This window comes from Nilaparvata lugens, chromosome 7 (genome assembly GCF_014356525.2).
Source record: "Nilaparvata lugens isolate BPH chromosome 7, ASM1435652v1, whole genome shotgun sequence".
Classification (NCBI taxonomy): Eukaryota; Metazoa; Arthropoda; class Insecta; order Hemiptera; family Delphacidae; genus Nilaparvata; species Nilaparvata lugens.
The window spans coordinates 32,786,326-32,805,409 of record NC_052510.1 but is presented as its reverse complement, the minus strand read 5'-3'; the positions used below and the strand labels follow the sequence as shown (position 1 = coordinate 32,805,409).

General features: G+C 36.6%; 1 protein-coding gene across 5 annotated transcripts in view; it reads right to left on the bottom strand.

The window, feature by feature from the left end:
- Positions 1-1,110: 1,110 nt before the first annotated feature.
- LOC111048563 (protein unc-79 homolog) overlaps positions 1,111-19,084 on the bottom strand; it is a 105,601-nt gene continuing 87,627 nt past the window's right edge. For 3 of the 5 annotated variants that reach the window (XM_039432577.1, XM_039432574.1, XM_022334478.2), the window contains 5 exons: positions 18,279-18,498; positions 16,995-17,088; positions 15,274-15,387; positions 12,239-12,504; positions 1,111-6,343 (listed from right to left, as the gene is read on the bottom strand). In XM_039432577.1, coding sequence (XP_039288511.1) covers positions 3,442-6,343; positions 12,239-12,504; positions 15,274-15,387; positions 16,995-17,088; positions 18,279-18,498 — 3,596 coding nt within the window. In that variant the 3' untranslated portion in view covers positions 1,111-3,441. The remainder of the gene's footprint in view (positions 6,344-12,238; positions 12,505-15,273; positions 15,388-16,994; positions 17,089-18,278; positions 18,499-19,084) is intronic. The other 2 variants (XM_039432573.1, XM_039432575.1) reach the window with 2 other exon arrangements.

Below are 19,084 nucleotides of genomic sequence, written 5' to 3'. Positions count from 1 at the left end.
TTCTGAATGAGACAGCACATTCGAAAATAGGTTAATTGTTGGTGACTCTAATATTGATATTCTTGATAAAAATTTGTCTCTTGTGGGTAATAGATTTTTGGATAATCTTCTTGAATATGGCTTTATAAATTATCTCTATGGCAGTACTAGATGTACTGTTTTAAGTGAATCGTGTATCGATCAGATCTTTTTGAAAAGTAAGCATTGTCTATTCAAATCAGCTATATATAATTGTGCAATCACAGATCACAATGCAGTGATGTGTTGTGTAGAACGTAAGAGCCGGTTGTCATATGGCAGAGATGTTGAATCTGATTCCCAGGATGTTCAGGCTTTATTATTTAATGAAGATGTTTTTCAATCAAAAATTAAAACAGAAACATGGAACGATGTTCTTCAGGAGAACGATCCCAGACTAGCTTTCTCTTTGTTTTATGATAGACTTCATTATTTGACTCTGCAAAAACTGTTAGGAGAAGGATTAGTAATAATACAAAGAAAATCAAACCTTGGGTGACTAATGGTATTCTTCGATGTATGAGGCGAACAGACAAAATGTCTCTTAAGGTTCGTAAACAACCATTTAATGTACAGCTGATGGATTGTTTTAAATCATATAATCGAACACTGAAGTCGGCATTGTGAACTCTAAAGGAACAGTATTTCAAGAATATCAAGAATAAATTAGTTGAATGTGGAAATAATCTAAGGGCTGTATGGAAGGTTGTGAATGAAGCAACAGATACCCCTTGTAAAACTAATTGTTCTATTAAAGAGTTGGTTACCAAGGATAATCGCATTTTGAGATCTTATCAAGTAAATGAAATAGCAGAGGAGCTTAATGAACATTTTGTGAGTGTTGGTAGAAGAATTTCTGAAAAAATTACTAAGGTAAAGAACAAGATTTTTAGGGAAAAAACTAATAGATTGTTTTGTAATTCGTTTTTATTTTTTCCTGTCATAGCAGAGGAAATTGATATGTGTATTAAAAACTTGAAGAAAGGGGTAGCCCAGGATTTGATGGATTTTTTTCTAAATGTCTGAGTTCAAATTCTCGCATAATTTCAGTTCCTCTGGCTCATGTAATAAATTTATGATTTTTGAATGGTGTTTTCCCCGACGAGTTGAAAAAGGCCACTGTTATTCCTTTGCATAAGAATGGTAACAAAAGTGATCCAGGGAACTATCGCCCAATTTCTCTGCTTTCATGTTTGTCAAAGGTGATTGAGAAATGTGTTAAGACTCGTTTGGTCGAATTCTTGGAAAAATATGAAATTTTATCTAATTGCCAATTTGGTTTTCGTAAGGGTGTAATATAATGATACTGTATATAATGTTACTAAGAGAATTATTGAAACACTGGACAGGGAAGAAAAATGTATAGCTGTGTTTTTTGATCTCCAGAAGGCTTTTGATACAGTGGACCACAATATTTTATTTAGAAAGTTAGAAGGTATTGGGATTAGAGGTGTTGCTTTGGGTTTCTTCAAAAGCTATCTCAGTTGTAGATCACAGGTGGTTGGTGTTGATGGTATAATGAGCTCAGAATTAGAAATTACGATGGGTGTGCCACAGGGAACAGTTCTGGGTCCAATATTATTTTTGATTTACATTAATGACTTACTCAAGATAGAGCTTGAGAGCTGTTCTTTGTTTTCTTTTGCTGACGACACTGTTGCTAGTTTCTGTGCATCAAAATGGGAAGATGTTTTTTGTAGAGCTAATGAGGGTTTGAAAGTTATAAAAAAACTGGTTAGATTTCAACTTAGTTTAAATATAGCAAAAACTACTGCAGTGTCATTTTCTTTGACCTCAGCAGGTCAGCCAGATAACCAGGGGAGTTTGATTTATGTTCTAGGTTGAGGAAGACGCTGTATAAGTTTGTTCAACTGAGAAATATTTTTACAGTTGAGCAAATTAAAATGGTTTTCTTTGCGCTTGTGCAGTCAGTCAGTTGTGCGATATGGTATAATTGGCTGGGGTGGTTGTGGTGTTACCGTTCTTAAGCCTCTTATAGTATTGTATAAGAAAATTATTAAAATATGCTTGAAAAAACCGGTTAGATATCCAACAAATTTGCTCTATAGAGAATTCAATGTTCTCAGTATTGAGCACTTGTATGATCTTGACCTAGCTAGTTTTGTCTATTCGTGGCCCAATAGATTCCCTATAGCCCCTCATGGCGGCTATGTTACTCGTAGACAATCTGAGAAATTTTTGCTAGAACCACCTTGTAGAACAGCGGCTGCCAGTGCTCATGCAGCGTATTATGGTCCTAGACTTTTAAACCGTCTGTTGCTTGAAGTTTCAGGAGCATCCCAATGTATACCAATTTGTTATTATTCTTTCACTTTCAAAACTTTTAGACAGTATCTTCAACACTACTTATTAGGGAGACAAAATGAAGACTAATTTTGATTTATTTCTCAAATCTGTTTGTAAATCTCAATTCTATTCTTAAAATACATATCTTACTTAGTATGACAGAGCAGAAGAGAATTTGTTGTTTTATTTTTAAATATTGGTGATCTTTATCTTTGATGTAGAACATATAGTTGAATCTCAATTAGGCCTATACTGATTACAAGAGCAACATTTGTATGAAAATAGCATAAGAGAATGGAATTTTCTTTTTTTCTTGATATTGTAATGTAAAATTATAAAATCTAATTATGTTATTAATATTACGATGTATATTAGTATCTTATTATGCTATCCAACATTCTAGAGATACACCATCCCTCATCACAAGCTTTGCTTAAAGAGGGATGCAACAATATTATTCATATGAATATATATTATATATTCACATGTAAATATTCATTATTTTATAAAGAATTTGTATTTTATGTTTGTAAGTATGAATTGTATATTAATTTTTTGTTGACATTAATAAATTGAATTGAAAAAAAATTGAAAACTGGGGACTTAATCTTACTGTATGTACAATAAAACTAATTTTTCTATCATTTGCATTCTAATTCCTGTACTGGAGGTGAGTACTCTCTAATTTGATCATTCACGTTGAAGATAATATCTTCAAGTCATAGATACTATCAGTGATGAATGAAAGAGTGTCACTCTTTGTAATATCATTGGGGACTTAATCTTTAAGACTTATCCCTTAGGCTACTTATATTATTAGTAATAAAATGTGAACTTTCACATTCACTGTTCTAAAACCTATTCTAAACAGTACTTCATCATGTGAACATTCACTTTCACTATTGTACTACTTTAGTACGGTAGTTCATTTACATGTTTACTATCTTTATACTTGATAGTCTGACGAGTATATTCACTTTCACTATTGGAATATTTGATTAACCTATTAATTTATTTTAGCAGTTTATATAGTCTTATGTGAGCAGCATTTTCGCATTCACAAATGTAATAATTGATTCACCTATCATAGACTTTTATGATAGTGTCTAGATACTATCATAGGGAGTAGAAAGTTGTAGCGACAGAAGACTGCAGTTCGATTTGGCCCATCTTGAACTGCAGCCTCTGCAGCCAGCGCAGCAGCAGGATGTTGTTGGCCGGCTGCTTCGCAGTGCCACCGATTCCATTCACCTCGGCCACCGGTGGCTGGTTGCAGCAAGCTTGCAGGCGCACCAACATATGAGCGGGCATTTGCACCTGGTTCGAGAGCAGAATCGGCTTCCACACTGGCATCAGTTTACTCAGAACGGTTGAATTGCATTCGATCAACGCTTCCAGTAGATTCAAAAAGTGCAAATTCACCATTTCGGCCAGCACTTTTGTGTACTGAATTAGTTGCAGAATGCTCGGTGTCACCTTACCCCAGAAGTCAAACAGTATGCCCATTGTTGTCGAATGAAGTTCACTGCTAGGCAGGTTGTTGGCGGCTGCATGCTCCAAGTACACCGTCCACAGTTGACAGAGGACAAACGCGTGGTAAAGAGCCGACATGTGCAGTACGGATGCCTTTGACTGCTCGGCAAAACCAGACATTATAACTTGAACATGATCTGCTATATTGCAGGAAGCGTCCTGGGGTATGGGCAGACATGTACTTGTATGCAACGAAGTGTGTGTTAGTGCACCCAGTAACAACCAAGACAACATTCTCACATGACAAACACAGTCTAGAAACTCGCGAGGGCCTTGTTGAGCTGAAGAAGGTATATTATAAAGCCATGGCAAATTGCGTGCTACAGCTCTGTTATCTCTTCCATTACCTCTCATCATTTCCAGTGCCACATACTGGGCGACACCACTTTTCAGCATTCCACCGATTGTATCTTCGTTGAGTCCAATCCCATCAACATTTTTTGTACAGATACTTTTAATCTTGCTCAACGTATGGAAGTCTGACAAGAACTCGACGGCGTCACCCAGATGATGGCGCATTGCTTCTGCAGCTGATGTTGCAAACACCGGACCATCGGGAAACATTGGAGGATTGTCTTCCATTGCCACAGCAAGCGGCAATAAACCGCCAGCATCTTGCAGGATAAAATTAATCAACAGTAGGAAATTGGAATCTGGTATTGAGGTTTTAAATTTCAATACTTGAACCAATTCAAACACTACTGTCCGTGTCAATACCTGCTTCTCACGTTCTCTTGTGAACGCCTTATTGCACAGATAGCATAGATCTACAACAAAGTGATACTTCAGTATATGATGTTGAATAGCATGACTGAGAACTTTTGAGAATGGCTCCAATATCCCTTTACAATTTGCTATTCCAGGAACTCTTAGAACAGATATCATAATTCTTAAGAGAGGGACAATATCATGTAGAGAAGATAGTTGGAGAGCTAAACGTCTAAAAAGCAACTCGAGTTGAACCAACAGGACATTCCAGGTTCCAGAACCAGGGCCCAGGCCAGCCTCAAGCGGTAAACAATCTAGGTAACAAGCCATGTTGAAAAGAATTAACGGCATACCTTCCAGACATTTCTTACTATTCAATGACTCTAGAAGTAGTTGTAGAGGGGCTATCGGATTCAGTTCATTGAAATCAAGAAGAGCTTGAGATACACTTCGGAAAAATTGCATTCTAGCCGTCTCGTGAACATGAGTTTGAAACATCTGAACAAACACGCCGTTGGGAGCTAGTTGATGCAGAACACAACGCAGGAATTGATGGGCAACACTGATTGCACCACCCGGAAGATAGACATTACTCTCACTCTGCCAAGGATAAGTGGCACTGAGTGCTAACTTTGCAATGATGGTCAAAATATCGGGCAACATTTGGGCGGCTAGTGCCGGCTCTCTATGAATGAATGTGCCGATGATAACAATACACAAGCCGAGCTCCTCATCACTGTACTCCTCTTTTGGAGCTCCACACTCGCCACAACGATCGATTAAACAATCATCACCTATTCTGTAGGAGCTTTGTTTCAAGTCTAGAGATGCATGACAAGCCGTCTGAGTGGCTAGATCAGTTTTGGACTGTTGAGAGCCAGCGCACCAATTACCAGGCCGGCGGGGGTGGTCGGTAAAGTGGCTTCCAATCGAAAACAAGCCTCCCTTCTTGCATTTCTGGCGCTGACCTCGTGCGCCATCTTCCCCATGCAGAGTTCTTCTGAAAGGATCGATCATGTCTGGCGGGGGATGACTGGCGGGGGGCGAATCCAACATCACGGGCGACTGCTTGAGTAAACGTCGAGGACTAACACTCCTCAAACAATGAGGGGTATCCGACTTTTCGAAACTCTCTTGCTTGGTGTAGGACAACGAATCAACATCACTGGGAGACTGAGTAGTAACACCTGTATCGCCGTACTTGTGAGAGCGATCGCATTTAACACCGAGAGCCTGGTGGACGTGTTGAACTAGGCTGGGGATGGATGTGTTTCCAAATACTAATAGACGTTCTTGAAGTGGAATTTCTAGTTGAGAGACACTGTGCAATGAGGTTTGATCGGAGTGAGAGAGATTGTTTTCACTGTCGACTTCGTTGGGGGATCCGATTGGTGGCATGAGCATCATCTTGGACATGGGGGACTCCGGGGAGCCGGTTGTCTCCTCGTAGCTCCGGGTGCAGGCGCGTGCGAGAGTGGGCCTGGCGATCATGCGGTGGTTGCTGCCGCCACCGATGGGCAGCAGTCGTTCCTGTGGGGGTGGTGGGGGCGGTGCTACGTGCTGCTGTTGTAGTTGCTGCTGAGCTCTGAGGTGCGAAATGGGTGTTTCGATCTGCCAGGGCGGATGCGCGGTGGGTGTGGGGGTGGGGGTGGACGACGAGGTCGAGGTGGGTGTCTGGTTGCCCTCTGCCAGCCTCCTCTGTTGGCGCGGGATTGGCGAGCCGTGCTGTGAGCAGCTGTCCCCCTCTTTTTCTGATGAATGCTCTTTCTCAAGTGATCTGGAAAACATTGAACCAGTCAAAAACAAAACAGTATCATTACAACAATAGAGCTTGAAAGTATACATGAGAACTCAATTTGAAAATATCAAATGTGCTATATAAAATAAGCACAAACACAAAATATATTTCATCAGACAGTTTACTTTTTGCCCTATGTGGTGAGTATAAAACGTTTTAACCTTTTCAGTCATGTCAAGTTTTGTAGCTGGCATCTACATAAAATTATAGCTGGTATTTTATAATATTAATCATTGAACTAGTTTGATTTTTTCTTTTTAAATTTTCTGTTTCATCTTCTCAAATTATTATTTTTCTTTTGGTTTTACTTGATTTGTCATTTAATATTGTTTTATTGTTTACTCCTTCTGATTGAATCAAGTTATTAAATCTCCTCAGAATAAGTTTTTTAATATTTTTCCAAACTGGTTTCATGTTTTACATGAAAATCAACCAAGATGTATGAGCTTTAACTTTATGATGATGGACCTAACCAAGATTAATATGAAAGGCAAGGCTAAACAAGCAAAGACAGGATTTAACAATCACATATAGCAATAAAAATTCAAGAATTAATACTTCTCAGGTAAAATCTTCATTATTCTATATTTCAATGTTTCTTCTATTTTTCATCAAAATTATTTACGGCGATTTGCTTCACGACGTCTACTAAGGACACTTTAAAAATTTAATAGGCTACTGGATTTAATATTTCGCATCATGTAATTTTTCTTATTTTACATTCTGTTTTCTATGTTTTGTAAACGAATAATATATTATTTTGTGGTGACTATTTATAGAGAACTTTTTAATGTTTTTTCCTCAAGCTTATTAATAATAATAATAATACTAACATTTTATTGTCAGAAAGCCATATTATATAGCATGGACAAAGTCGTATACTAGATTACAGTTTTATAACTAACTAGCCGTCAGGCTCGCTTCACTCGCCATATCCGTCTAGCCAGGAGGCTCAGCCCCCTAGACCCCCGACTGGATCGTCCAAAAATGAGATCTGTGGACTCGCTTCGCTCGCCTGCATTTTTCATTTGAGCATGCTTCATTCCATCAGGAAGTCTAAGTACTGAGAAAAACGTTGGGAAAACGCTGATTTTAAGCGTATCTTTGATGAAATATTAAAGTCACCTATCACAAATTTTTAGACCCTAGCTAAACCTCTTTACCAAATTTGAACATTTTCTGTCTATTACTTGATGAAAGAGCTGAGAAAACGCAAAAAACGCTAATTTTTGGCGTATATTTGTCGTTATTGCAAATTCCTTCTAACACAACATTATTACACCCTAGGTTAGTTTCTGTACTAAATTTGAACAATTTCTGTTCATTTGTTCTCGATAAATCTGAGAAAAAGCAAAAAAAAAAACGCTAATTTTGGGCGAATCTTTGACGTTATTGCAAATTCCTTCTAACACAACATTATTACACCATAGCTGAGCTTCTGTACTAAATTTGAACATTTTCTGTTCATTTGTTCTCGATAAAGCTGAGAAAACGCTGGAAAAACGCAGATTTTGGGCGTATCTTTGGAAATTTTTCCAAATCGTTCTTAGTGCCCCTGTAAAGGGCCAACTGAACATACCTACCAAATTTAACGTTTTTGGTCCGGTAGATTTTTAGTTCTGCGAGTGAGTCAGTCAGTCAGTGAGTGAGTGCCATTTCGCTTTTTTAAATATAGATTATAGTTAAGTCACAAGCTAGGATTTGTTATCACAATATGTTCATAAATTATGACACTCAAAAAATTCAGTCAATTTATAAAAATCTGGTGTGGCACATTCACACAACTTTCCTTGCCGTTACGAAAATTGATCACCTGACGCTAGTGTTGTCGCGCATCTCAAGTCTACTTATAAACAAAGATCCGAGACAGCTGTTGACGGGACAATAACGCTGGAGACATACGAGGTCTGCTATCTCTTCATAGTGAATCATTTAATAGAATCAACAGTTGCCCATAGTTTGCAATATTGGATTTAATCACATTTTCTCAAATTTCGAGCTTATTTTCAATTTTAGGTGAAAATGTTACCGTACTGAACATTAATTGTGAAAATTTTCATGGTCAATCATTTTCACTCGATATTTTTTGTTTAAATTGTATCTGAAGCCTGATAATTGGGAATCTAAAATCAAACTTTGCATAGATGGGGTGGAGCTCCTGAAATTTTTACAGATATGGGACTTGTGGCAGTTGATAGAGCTTATCAATGACTATTTTAGGTATGAATTTAATGAAAATCGTTGGAGCCGTTTTTGAGAAAATCGCGAAAACCCCTGTTTTTGACAACATTTTTGCCATTTTAGCCGCCATCTTGAATTGCATTTAATCGAAATTGTTCGTGTCGGATCCTTATATTGTAAGGACCTTAAGTTCCAAATTTCAAGTCATTCTGTTAATTGGGAGATGAGATATCGTGTACACAGACGCACATACACTCATACACACACACATACAGACCAATACCCAAAAACTACTTTTTTGGACACAAGGGACCTTGAAACGTATAGAAATTTGGGTACCTTAATATTTTTCGGAAAGCAATACTTTCCTTAACTATGGTAATAGGGCAAGGAAAGTAAAAAGGATTTGAAATCAACCATCCGTACATCTTTTTTTCAAATATTTTTTGAGACATATTACACATATGAGGAGGCAGTTTATTAAACAGTTTCTGCCCTGTGATTTCAAAACTGTTGTGAGACTGTTAATATAGTGTAAAAACTGTTACTATAGTGTTAAAAGAATGGACGTCACTTCTAAACTGCAGACTACTCACATTTTTCCGGGTATGAATGAGGACATAAATATATATATATATATAAATTAATCACAATTTTTTCAGTGATGAACAATGGTCTGCAATGCTCAAGATGAGATGAGCCTGTAATAATTCTCAGAGCTTTCTAGAAGTAGAACATCATTTATAAGAGAGGCATTACCCCATAAGATCAGACCATAAGACATAATACTATAAAAAAAAATGAAAAGTAAGCCGTTCTCAAATACTTTTTTGGCTCAAAACCAGTGAGACTTTCAAGCAAATATATATTACTCTGCTAATTTTTAAGCTGACATACTTCAAGTGTGGCTCCCATGTAAGCTTCGAATCCATATGGATGCCTAAAAATTTCACACTTGCAGGATGTTCAACTGGGAAATTGAAAATCAAAAAATTGAAATTCAATCGAACCCCGGACTCGACCTTTAACATAGATGACTTGTTACCATTTCTACCCAAAGTGAAAGTTGACTTCGATCCACCAAGTAAGACTTCAACAATTTGAGGGCATTTTTACCTGTTGCATAATATCGTAGGTTATCTTAAAGAATTCCATGGTCAACCGATTCGAAGGCTCTACTCAAGTCACAGAAGGTGGCGAGAGCATAGTTCCCCTGTTTATAGTCTCCAATATTTTCTTTGTTAGTTTTAGAAGAGCGTCTACAGTGGAGTTATTTTTCCTAAAGCCAAAATGAGAAGCCATATTGCAATGCATGTTGCAAAATATCATGATGGCCTGTTGCAATCTGGGGCCTGTTGCAATCTGGGGCCTGTTGCAATCTGGGGTCTGTTGCAATCTGGGGCCTGTTGCAATTTGGGGCCTGTTGCAATTGATAGAGCTTATCAATGACTATTTTAGGTATGAATTTAATGAAAATCGTTGGAGCCGTTTTTGAGAAAATCGCGAAAACCCCTGTTTTTGACAACATTTTCGCCATTTTAGCCGCCATCTTGAATTGCATTTAATCGAAATTGTTCGTGTCGGATCCTTATATTGTAAGGACCTTAAGTTCCAAATTTCAAGTCATTCTGTTAATTGGGAGATGAGATATCGTGTACACAGACGCACATACACTCATACACACACGCATACAGACCAATACCCAAAAACTACTTTTTTGGACACAAGGGACCTTGAAACGTATAGAAATTTGGGTACCTTAATATTTTTCGGAAAGCAATACTTTCCTTAACTATGGTAATAGGGCAAGGAAAGTAAAAAGGATTTGAAATCAACCATCCGTACATCTTTTTTTCAAATATTTTTTGAGACATATTACACATATGAGGAGGCAGTTTATTAAACAGTTTCTGCCCTGTGATTTCAAAACTGTTGTGAGACTGTTAATATAGTGTAAAAACTGTTACTATAGTGTTAAAAGAATGGACGTCACTTCTAAACTGCAGACTACTCACATTTTTCCGGGTATGAATGAGGACATAAATATATATATATATATAAATTAATCACAATTTTTTCAGTGATGAACAATGGTCTGCAATGCTCAAGATGAGATGAGCCTGTAATAATTCTCAGAGCTTTCTAGAAGTAGAACATCATTTATAAGAGAGGCATTACCCCATAAGATCAGACCATAAGACATAATACTATAAAAAAAAATGAAAAGTAAGCCGTTCTCAAATACTTTTTTGGCTCAAAACCAGTGAGACTTTCAAGCAAATATATATTACTCTGCTAATTTTTAAGCTGACATACTTCAAGTGTGGCTCCCATGTAAGCTTCGAATCCATATGGATGCCTAAAAATTTCACACTTGCAGGATGTTCAACTGGGAAATTGAAATTCAAAAAATTGAAATTCAATCGAACCCCGAACTCGACCTTTAACATAGATGACTTGTTACCATTTCTACCCAAAGTGAAAGTTGACTTCGATCCACCAAGTAAGACTTCAACAATTTGAGGGCATTTTTACCTGTTGCATAATATCGTAGGTTATCTTAAAGAATTCCATGGTCAACCGATTCGAAGGCTCTACTCAAGTCACAGAAGGTGGCGAGAGCATAGTTCCCCTGTTTATAGTCTCCAATATTTTCTTTGTTAGTTTTAGAAGAGCGTCTACAGTGGAGTTATTTTTCCTAAAGCCAAAATGAGAAGCCATATTGCAATGCATGTTGCAAAATATCATGATGGCCTGTTGCAATCTGGGGCCTGTTGCAATCTGGGGCCTGTTGCAATCTGGGGTCTGTTGCAATCTGGGGCCTGTTGCAATTTGGGGCCTGTTGCAATCTGGAGCCTGTTGCAATCTAGGGCCTTTTGCAATCTGAGGTCTGTTGCAATCTGGGGCCTGTTGCAAACTGTCATGATGGCCTGTTGCAATCTGGGGCCTGTTGCAATCTGGGGCCTGTTGCAATCCTGGGCCTGTTGCAATCTGGGGCCTGTTGCAATCTGGGGCCTGTTGCAATCTGGGACCTGTTGCAAACTATCATGATGGCCTGTTGCAATCTGAGGCCTGTTGCAATCTGAGGCCTGTTGCAATCTGGGGCCTGTTGCAATCTGGGGTCTGTTGCAATCTGGGGCCTGTTGCAATTTGGGGCCTGTTGCAATCTGGAGCCTGTTGCAATCTAGGGCCTTTTGCAATCTGGGGTCTGTTGCAATCTGGGGCCTGTTGCAAACTGTCATGATGGCCTGTTGCAATCTGGGGCCTGTTGCAATCTGGGGCCTGTTGCAATCCTGGGCCTGTTGCAATCTGGGGCCTGTTGCAATCTGGGACCTGTTGCAAACTATCATGATGGCCTGTTGCAATCCTGGGCCTGTTGCAATCTGGGGCCTGTTGCAATCTGGTGCCTGTTGCAATCTGGGGCCTGTTGCAATCTGGGGTCTAGTGCGATCCTTAGCTCCTTTTATTGGCCAATACCAAAGTAAATGTGTTACAAGATGTAACCGGGCTTAGTGGAGCACATAAAAATGAATGCATTTATCGTATGTTGTGATGAAGGTAATGCTTTTGAAAACCTCAGAAGCGGTTACAATAAAACATATTCTACTCAACTCTAATAAACAGTACTCTAACAAGAGTAAAATGAAAAATGAAAACAAATAGAAACGGAAAAAAATATCAATTGTTATTGACCTTTGTGGTGTGACAGAGTGCTGTATACTATCCTGAGCGAGGAGTTGCGCCTGAGGAGCTGCAACAGGAATAGGAATGGGATTGGAGGGTGGCAGGTGGGTGGTTGGGGGCGGTGGATGGAGTATGGCGGGGGCGGCAGCTACCATCACAGTGGTGGGGAGGGGAGGCGGCAGCCTAGGACCGCCCCCACTGAACAGAGATGAAGTCACCAGCATCTTCATGCCTTCTTTGATGCCTAGCTTCTGGCAGTTGCTGCTGGCTACCTTCTGAAATTACAAAACAGAATATCTTGTTAAATTAATGATACATTTTATGTGAGTCACATGAATATTTTTATTTGACTTGTATATATAGATGTATCTTTATATAAATATACTGTTAAAATTTTGTTTTTTTTTTCATTGGAATACTTAATAGTTCATTGAAAAAAAGATGTGTCTTAAAGTGCAAATCCTTAGCGGCGACTCGTCGTTACAGCCGTGACGGCTGGAGCACATAACTTATAAATTCATTAGATTCGATGACCTATTGAATGTTTATGTTGTAGCCATTGGACTTTATGGCGACAGATGAATTACAAGTGTTGGTTCTTTACTCTATTGATTTTAGGATTCACATCCAATGAATCATTGCATCTTATGAATTTATAGGTTATGTGATCTAACCGTGATGGCGTCTCAAGACGCCTGTTTATAGCAGAGATTATCGAGCAAAGGAATTGCACCTTTAGGGAGTTTGCATATTGAGGAGGTAGAGGTCGAGAAAGAGGTACCTTAATTTAACACAAATACATGTGTTATGGAGCATCCGCATGGGTAGGCAGCTGGGTAAATCTCTACATCGACCTTCTAACTGTGCGGACGCCCCTTAAAAAAACATTTATCTATGTTACATTGAGGTACCTCTATCTCGACCTGTCAATCCTCTCTCTAGACAAAGAGGTCTTAGTCTACAAGAGCTTCTCACTATGTGAGCTCCATTAGAAAAAAAACAGGAAGATTGTGATTGTAAAAACGTTTCAAAAAGGGTACTATGATGTTAGTAAACATTTTCATATATTTTCTTAACATTCAACTGTTGGTGATAGTAACTATGACACTATTTAATATACAGTACAAAGTAATGAAAGGATATAGTAGTTAATAGAACAATTTTATAATGAGGGACTCTAATACGAGTTAGATGTAGAACTAAGACACAAGTGAGCGAGCATAGCGAGCGAACGCGTGTCTTAAACATCTTACGAGTGCTTCAAAATTTACCATAAAAAATATGAAATCAAAAAAGAATTGTTGAGTATCACATAACTTTCCATCAACCCTAATTTGTAGACAAAATATGTGCTTTCAAAGAAATATATTACAATATAATTGTATAATAATATTATAAAAGATACTGTATTCTGAGATAATTAGAACGACGTTTTTTGTATCTTCAATGGCGAATGTATTTTGTAATAAAACATGCCTACTGTAGTACATTATTAATGAAATCAATAAAGCATTATCAAAAATCAGAGATATTTTTTCATTGAAGGTTAGTAGAATATGATTGTGGAGAAGATGCTGTGTTTGGTATTTATTGATCACTGGAAACATTACGATACCTAAAATAGCATGATACGCATGCTATATAGCTTGACAAAAATAGAAGGCATTATAAACATGCTATAACGGACTATCGAATTAATAATTGGCTAATCTATAAAATCAAGTAGAACCCGTGCCTCAGTAATGAGCTAAATTGTTGTAAAATTAATCTTGCTTTTAAAATTTGAAGTTAATGAATTTCATTCCTAAATCCTGGAAACCCATGCATAAGGTGCAGCTACTGCTTCAAATTGAGTATAAAATGATTCTGCAATAATTACAATACTTAGCATCAAGCTATACTAAAATTTTGATTGTAAGTACGGTACCTATAAGTCAAGTCAGACAATGCATTTCTAATAAGTTAATTTCATAGAGTGCAATGATAGAGACTTAATTCCTACTTTTTTGGAAGAAATAAATTATTAGAATAATGTAAATTAAGATAATTCTATTTTTGGAAATATTATTGCTTAAGAAATATTCTTTGTTATAATAAAAAGTCTGTCTGAGAAAAATTTGAAAAGACTCACACATGGCTTACTTGGTCCCTCTTAGGCACAAAAGTAACTGGAGAATTCCAGCCAGGCTATTTGGCTGACTACATGTACAGTACAAAAAGTAAAATGCATTTCGAAAAATAAAATTTGATAAGAATTATTAACGATACATCATGTAGAAATGATGTAATTATACTAAATATTGTGAAACAAATTTTTTATTGAAAGAAAAACAGGAAGATATAGATTGTAATTGTTAATAAAGATGAACTATGAAGAGGATTGATGAAGTAATGAGATATCAGGCGTTATTAATTGAGTACCTACAAAAATGAAATTTATACATGGAAAAACAAATTTGTGAGTTACTGGATGGTGATGATGATGTTGATTTTGAGTTCTATTTATAATGTTGAAACAAATTAAGATGTTGGTAAAATCGAAAAAAGTAACCAAAGATCATGGAAGATTAACTATAGAATAAATATTTCTAGGTGATGATTCAATTATTATGGTAATAAACTAATGAATAACAATGCTAATCATGAGGAGACAATAAATAAAATAATAGATAGTGCGATAAAATTGATAGTTAGTAACGTAACTGAAACCAATGAAAATGAAATTAATGAGCTAATCAAAATCAAAATGATTGATTAACTAATAAGACTTTTAAGAATTGAAAGTCTGATAATTTCACGGTATTCTGTTTCAATTGAAAAGTTTTCCCTGCACATTTTTTTCTGAACAGCATTGAAAGATGATATGTAAGCATTTATATGAAGCAGTGAAGTTCATCACAGTACATTTTATAATACAATATTTTTTTCACGTCTCATATCGACTTAGAACGATGTTTGTAGCCATTACCAGCTAGCTATAAGCATCGAGCAACGATTTAATTTTTCTTAGCATCGTTAATACTTGATGAAGAAGTGTTGTGTACCTCGGTTACCTCATTTGTGGACTCATCACTACCCAAGATCCAAACAGGACGGCTGTATTTCACACTGCAATCCCCAATTTTCTTTTTGTCAGCATCATCATCATCCAGTGATCCCTGGTAGAATTTTTCAAGGGAAAATCAAAGAAATGATAATCAGAATATAAAACTATTGTTAATAATAGAACAATTCAGAAAACTCAACTATTGGACAAAAAGAGACGATTAGTTAATTATTCAATAACTTTCTGGAACCAATTAAGGATTACTCCAATCTCCAATTATTCAAGAATGAGAGTAAAGTAACGAGTCCTACCTGAACTACACAATAATAAAACCACGAGTGGTCGTTATTTGAATATTTTTACTTTAAGTTCCTGTCCTGTCGAAATAAGCAAACTGGAAAATCTAATGAGATCATGCTTTAAATTACATGCAATATTTGCATGATATGATCATCTAGCAAAAACTTTCAAAATTATAAAGCTATTGGAGATGCAAGCTATTCCAAAATTTAAATACTGCTATATTTTGGCTGATTGTAAATTCACATTAAATTAACCAGTCGAAAATTGTGTGATTTTGAATTTTTCATTGAAAAGAAGATTTCTAATGTGCTCCTATATCACATAAAGTACCTATATCATTTCATAATTATTTAAAAGAGTGAATGATTGAACTTATAAATGAAGTGTAATCGTAAGAATATCACTGAATTACAGAGATGATTTTTTTGACCTCTAGAAAACGTCAAATATCATTTATAACTGAGCAATCTACCTATTTCAATATATTTTGTAATCATTTCAACTTCTCTTGGTCTAATCAAATCTTAATTTTTCCATCCAGAGTTCGTGCTTGTACGAAAGTATAGTGACTCTCTATCTACAGTAAATTCTCTACTAGTCCAAAAAATAAAAGTATTTGATTGTTCTAGATGTTAGAATAACAAACTTCTAAAAAGTCTAGGAGAAATTCTAACAATTTCTTTCCATAATGCACGTTATAATTTAATTATAAAATATCTGAAAAGCTATCACACAATAAACTACAACAGGCAATGAATCACCCAAGCACTTATGAAGCTGAACGTTTTTCAGTTTCTAAGCAAAATTTTACTACCGAACCTTCAAGCCAATGCAATCAAGTTGATATGCTACTGATAGAAACAAATAGAGGCTTGAAACTAGTGTGAGACTAAAGTAGGCTACCTACTGAGAACGTTCATTATAAATTAAAAAGTACAATAATTCCAGTACTTACGGAAACTAGTTTTCTAAAGTGTTAACTGCAGTTTCTAGTGAAAGTCTACAGAAATTTAAAATCATCATCACAGTTTGAGTTGCAATTTGTAATATAAATCTATAAAACCCGGTTAATATAAGAGCTGTACCCAATGCCAGAGATAATAAAACAATAGCCTAATCGGAAAAAATTGTCAGTATTAAAACTATTGAAGTAATTACTAAAATAAGTTTCAAAACCAATATTTTAGATATAGTAGTCATAACAAAGTAATTTAAAATTCATTTTAAAAACTTATCGAAATAAATTCGTTATTAATTAATGATTTTCTTCGATGAAATAATATGAATTGGTCAATCCCTAAAGAATTGCAGTGAAAAAACTAACGAGATTAATGTTTCTTCATTTGAATAATTGCAAACTTGGCAAGATGATTATAAATCAGTAAGTTTGAGCATCAAATTTGCAATGCGATTTACCGGTGAGCTTCCATGTATTGTACTGTCAGATTTTCCACAACTCTCTGGAATAGCCGCTAGTTCAGATTCGGTCTCATCAGCTTCAGTTGAATGACTGTAAAAATATATTTGGAGGTAAGTATAATAGAACTATTCAATTTCAGATTTTTACATACTGTATTCAGAATAGCAACATAATAATATAGCACCGTTTGGAATGGACTGTTTTTAAAAATAGGAAATGTGCTGAAAATACTAGGTACCGTATGCAAAAGATTAGAATAATTCAATTCACTTTTACTTTTCGGCAAACTACTCAAAACATACATTTGATGTCGTAAGTTGCGACATGAGGCTGAATTTTGGGGGGGATTTTGCGACATGGACCATGGGGGGGATGGTCACCCCCCCCCCTGTCGCAGATTAACAAACAGAGTGATCGAAACGTCAAGCAGCCCAAATTACAAAAAATCTGAGGTTTGAGCTACACAGAAATTTTAAAACCTATTTCAATACTGTAGTATTGTTACAAGTGAAAGCATGACCCTGATACTTTTTTGAACATTTTAATGATTAAAACTTGGGAGATATAGCTGGGGAGAAAGTCAAAACTTTTTTCACCTTGAAATTGTATTTTGAAATATCTACTTAGAATGAAGCTTGTATGATGACATTTGGAGCTTGTCTTCAGATTCCTGTAATATAACAGTGTAGTCAGAAAATAATAAATAATTCAAGTATGATTCTTGGGCAAGATGAATGCCCGTGACAACTGGCTGTAGTCACATAGTCATAAGCTCATTAACATAAATACTGTATATTGAATAAAGCAGGAGATATTGGACAACCCTGTTCAACTCCTTTATTTGTGGTAATTGGCTTGGACAATCTTCCGCTTTCAACTTCAATTATTATTGTTGAGTTATTGTACAAGCTTCTTATGCTACTGATCAAGTGCTTGGGGTAGCTTGTTCTTCCGTTATTTTCCAGCGCTTTAGTGCTTTTTAAATATTTAGGTAGAATCACAGTGTCTAGACTACAAAAAATTTAAACATTTTCCACATCAAATTTTTCATAAATACAGTATAATATTTATACTGCTGTATAAAGCAGCTGGATTTCCATATATCAATATATCAGAGTCTGTGTTGGATTAATTGAAAATATTGTTCTAAGGGGACTATTCATACTCGCCGACTGTGCTGACTGGGATTAGTCCCAATAGAATTCATTAAAAGGATATTTCCACTGATAGGCCTACTGATATGTGGGAATCCAGTTTTAATTAGAAGGTGCAATACGCACGTGGATCCCTGCGCGCGCATAGCCGCGGTCAAGTGGATGGAGTCCTCCTCCCAGTGCGTCTCCATGGAGCCGGGAGACTTCTGGTGGTACATGGCGGTGGTCTTGCCCTTCGGCGCATGCGCTCCATCGCCCGAGTACATGGGCGAGAGGGGCGGAGTCTCCATCTTGTCCCCGCCCCCGCCTCCTTCCCCATCAACGCCCAGTGAAGGCTGGCTCACATCTGCTTCACAAAAATCAATTATTTATTAAATTAGCAATTACACAATTAAAAATGTGATGGTTGGTACCTATGTGATCGTATTTTAATTTCGTTACACATTTAAATGTCTACTCAACTTTCGGTATGCCTATACATTTAAAATCACAAATGAATACTAGTAGTTCTGTGAACAGTAGACCTCGCGCAGTTATAAACCACAGCCTCCTCTGATCCAGTCTATCAGAATAAATTCTGCCATTTCGGGTCGGCGAGATATCGGTGTAAAAACATACAATTGTTGATTGCAACATCAGCAATGTCGATCGGGTTGGCGTATCGACAATGCAAATCATATGTTGTAAAACAACTATAATTATCACCAAAAGCTAATTTACTAACAAGACATACTGTCAACCAAAGACCTTAAAGATGCATAGACTCACATGCAGCGCTAGTGTCGTACTTGGAATTGAAATCCGCCATTGAGGGGGCAACCCATAAGATTATTACATACCAATGCCACCAATGCCTTTGTGATCCATAGTATTACAAATAAATAATAAATAATATCTCGTGCTAAAATACCCCAATGGCGGCCTTCAATTTC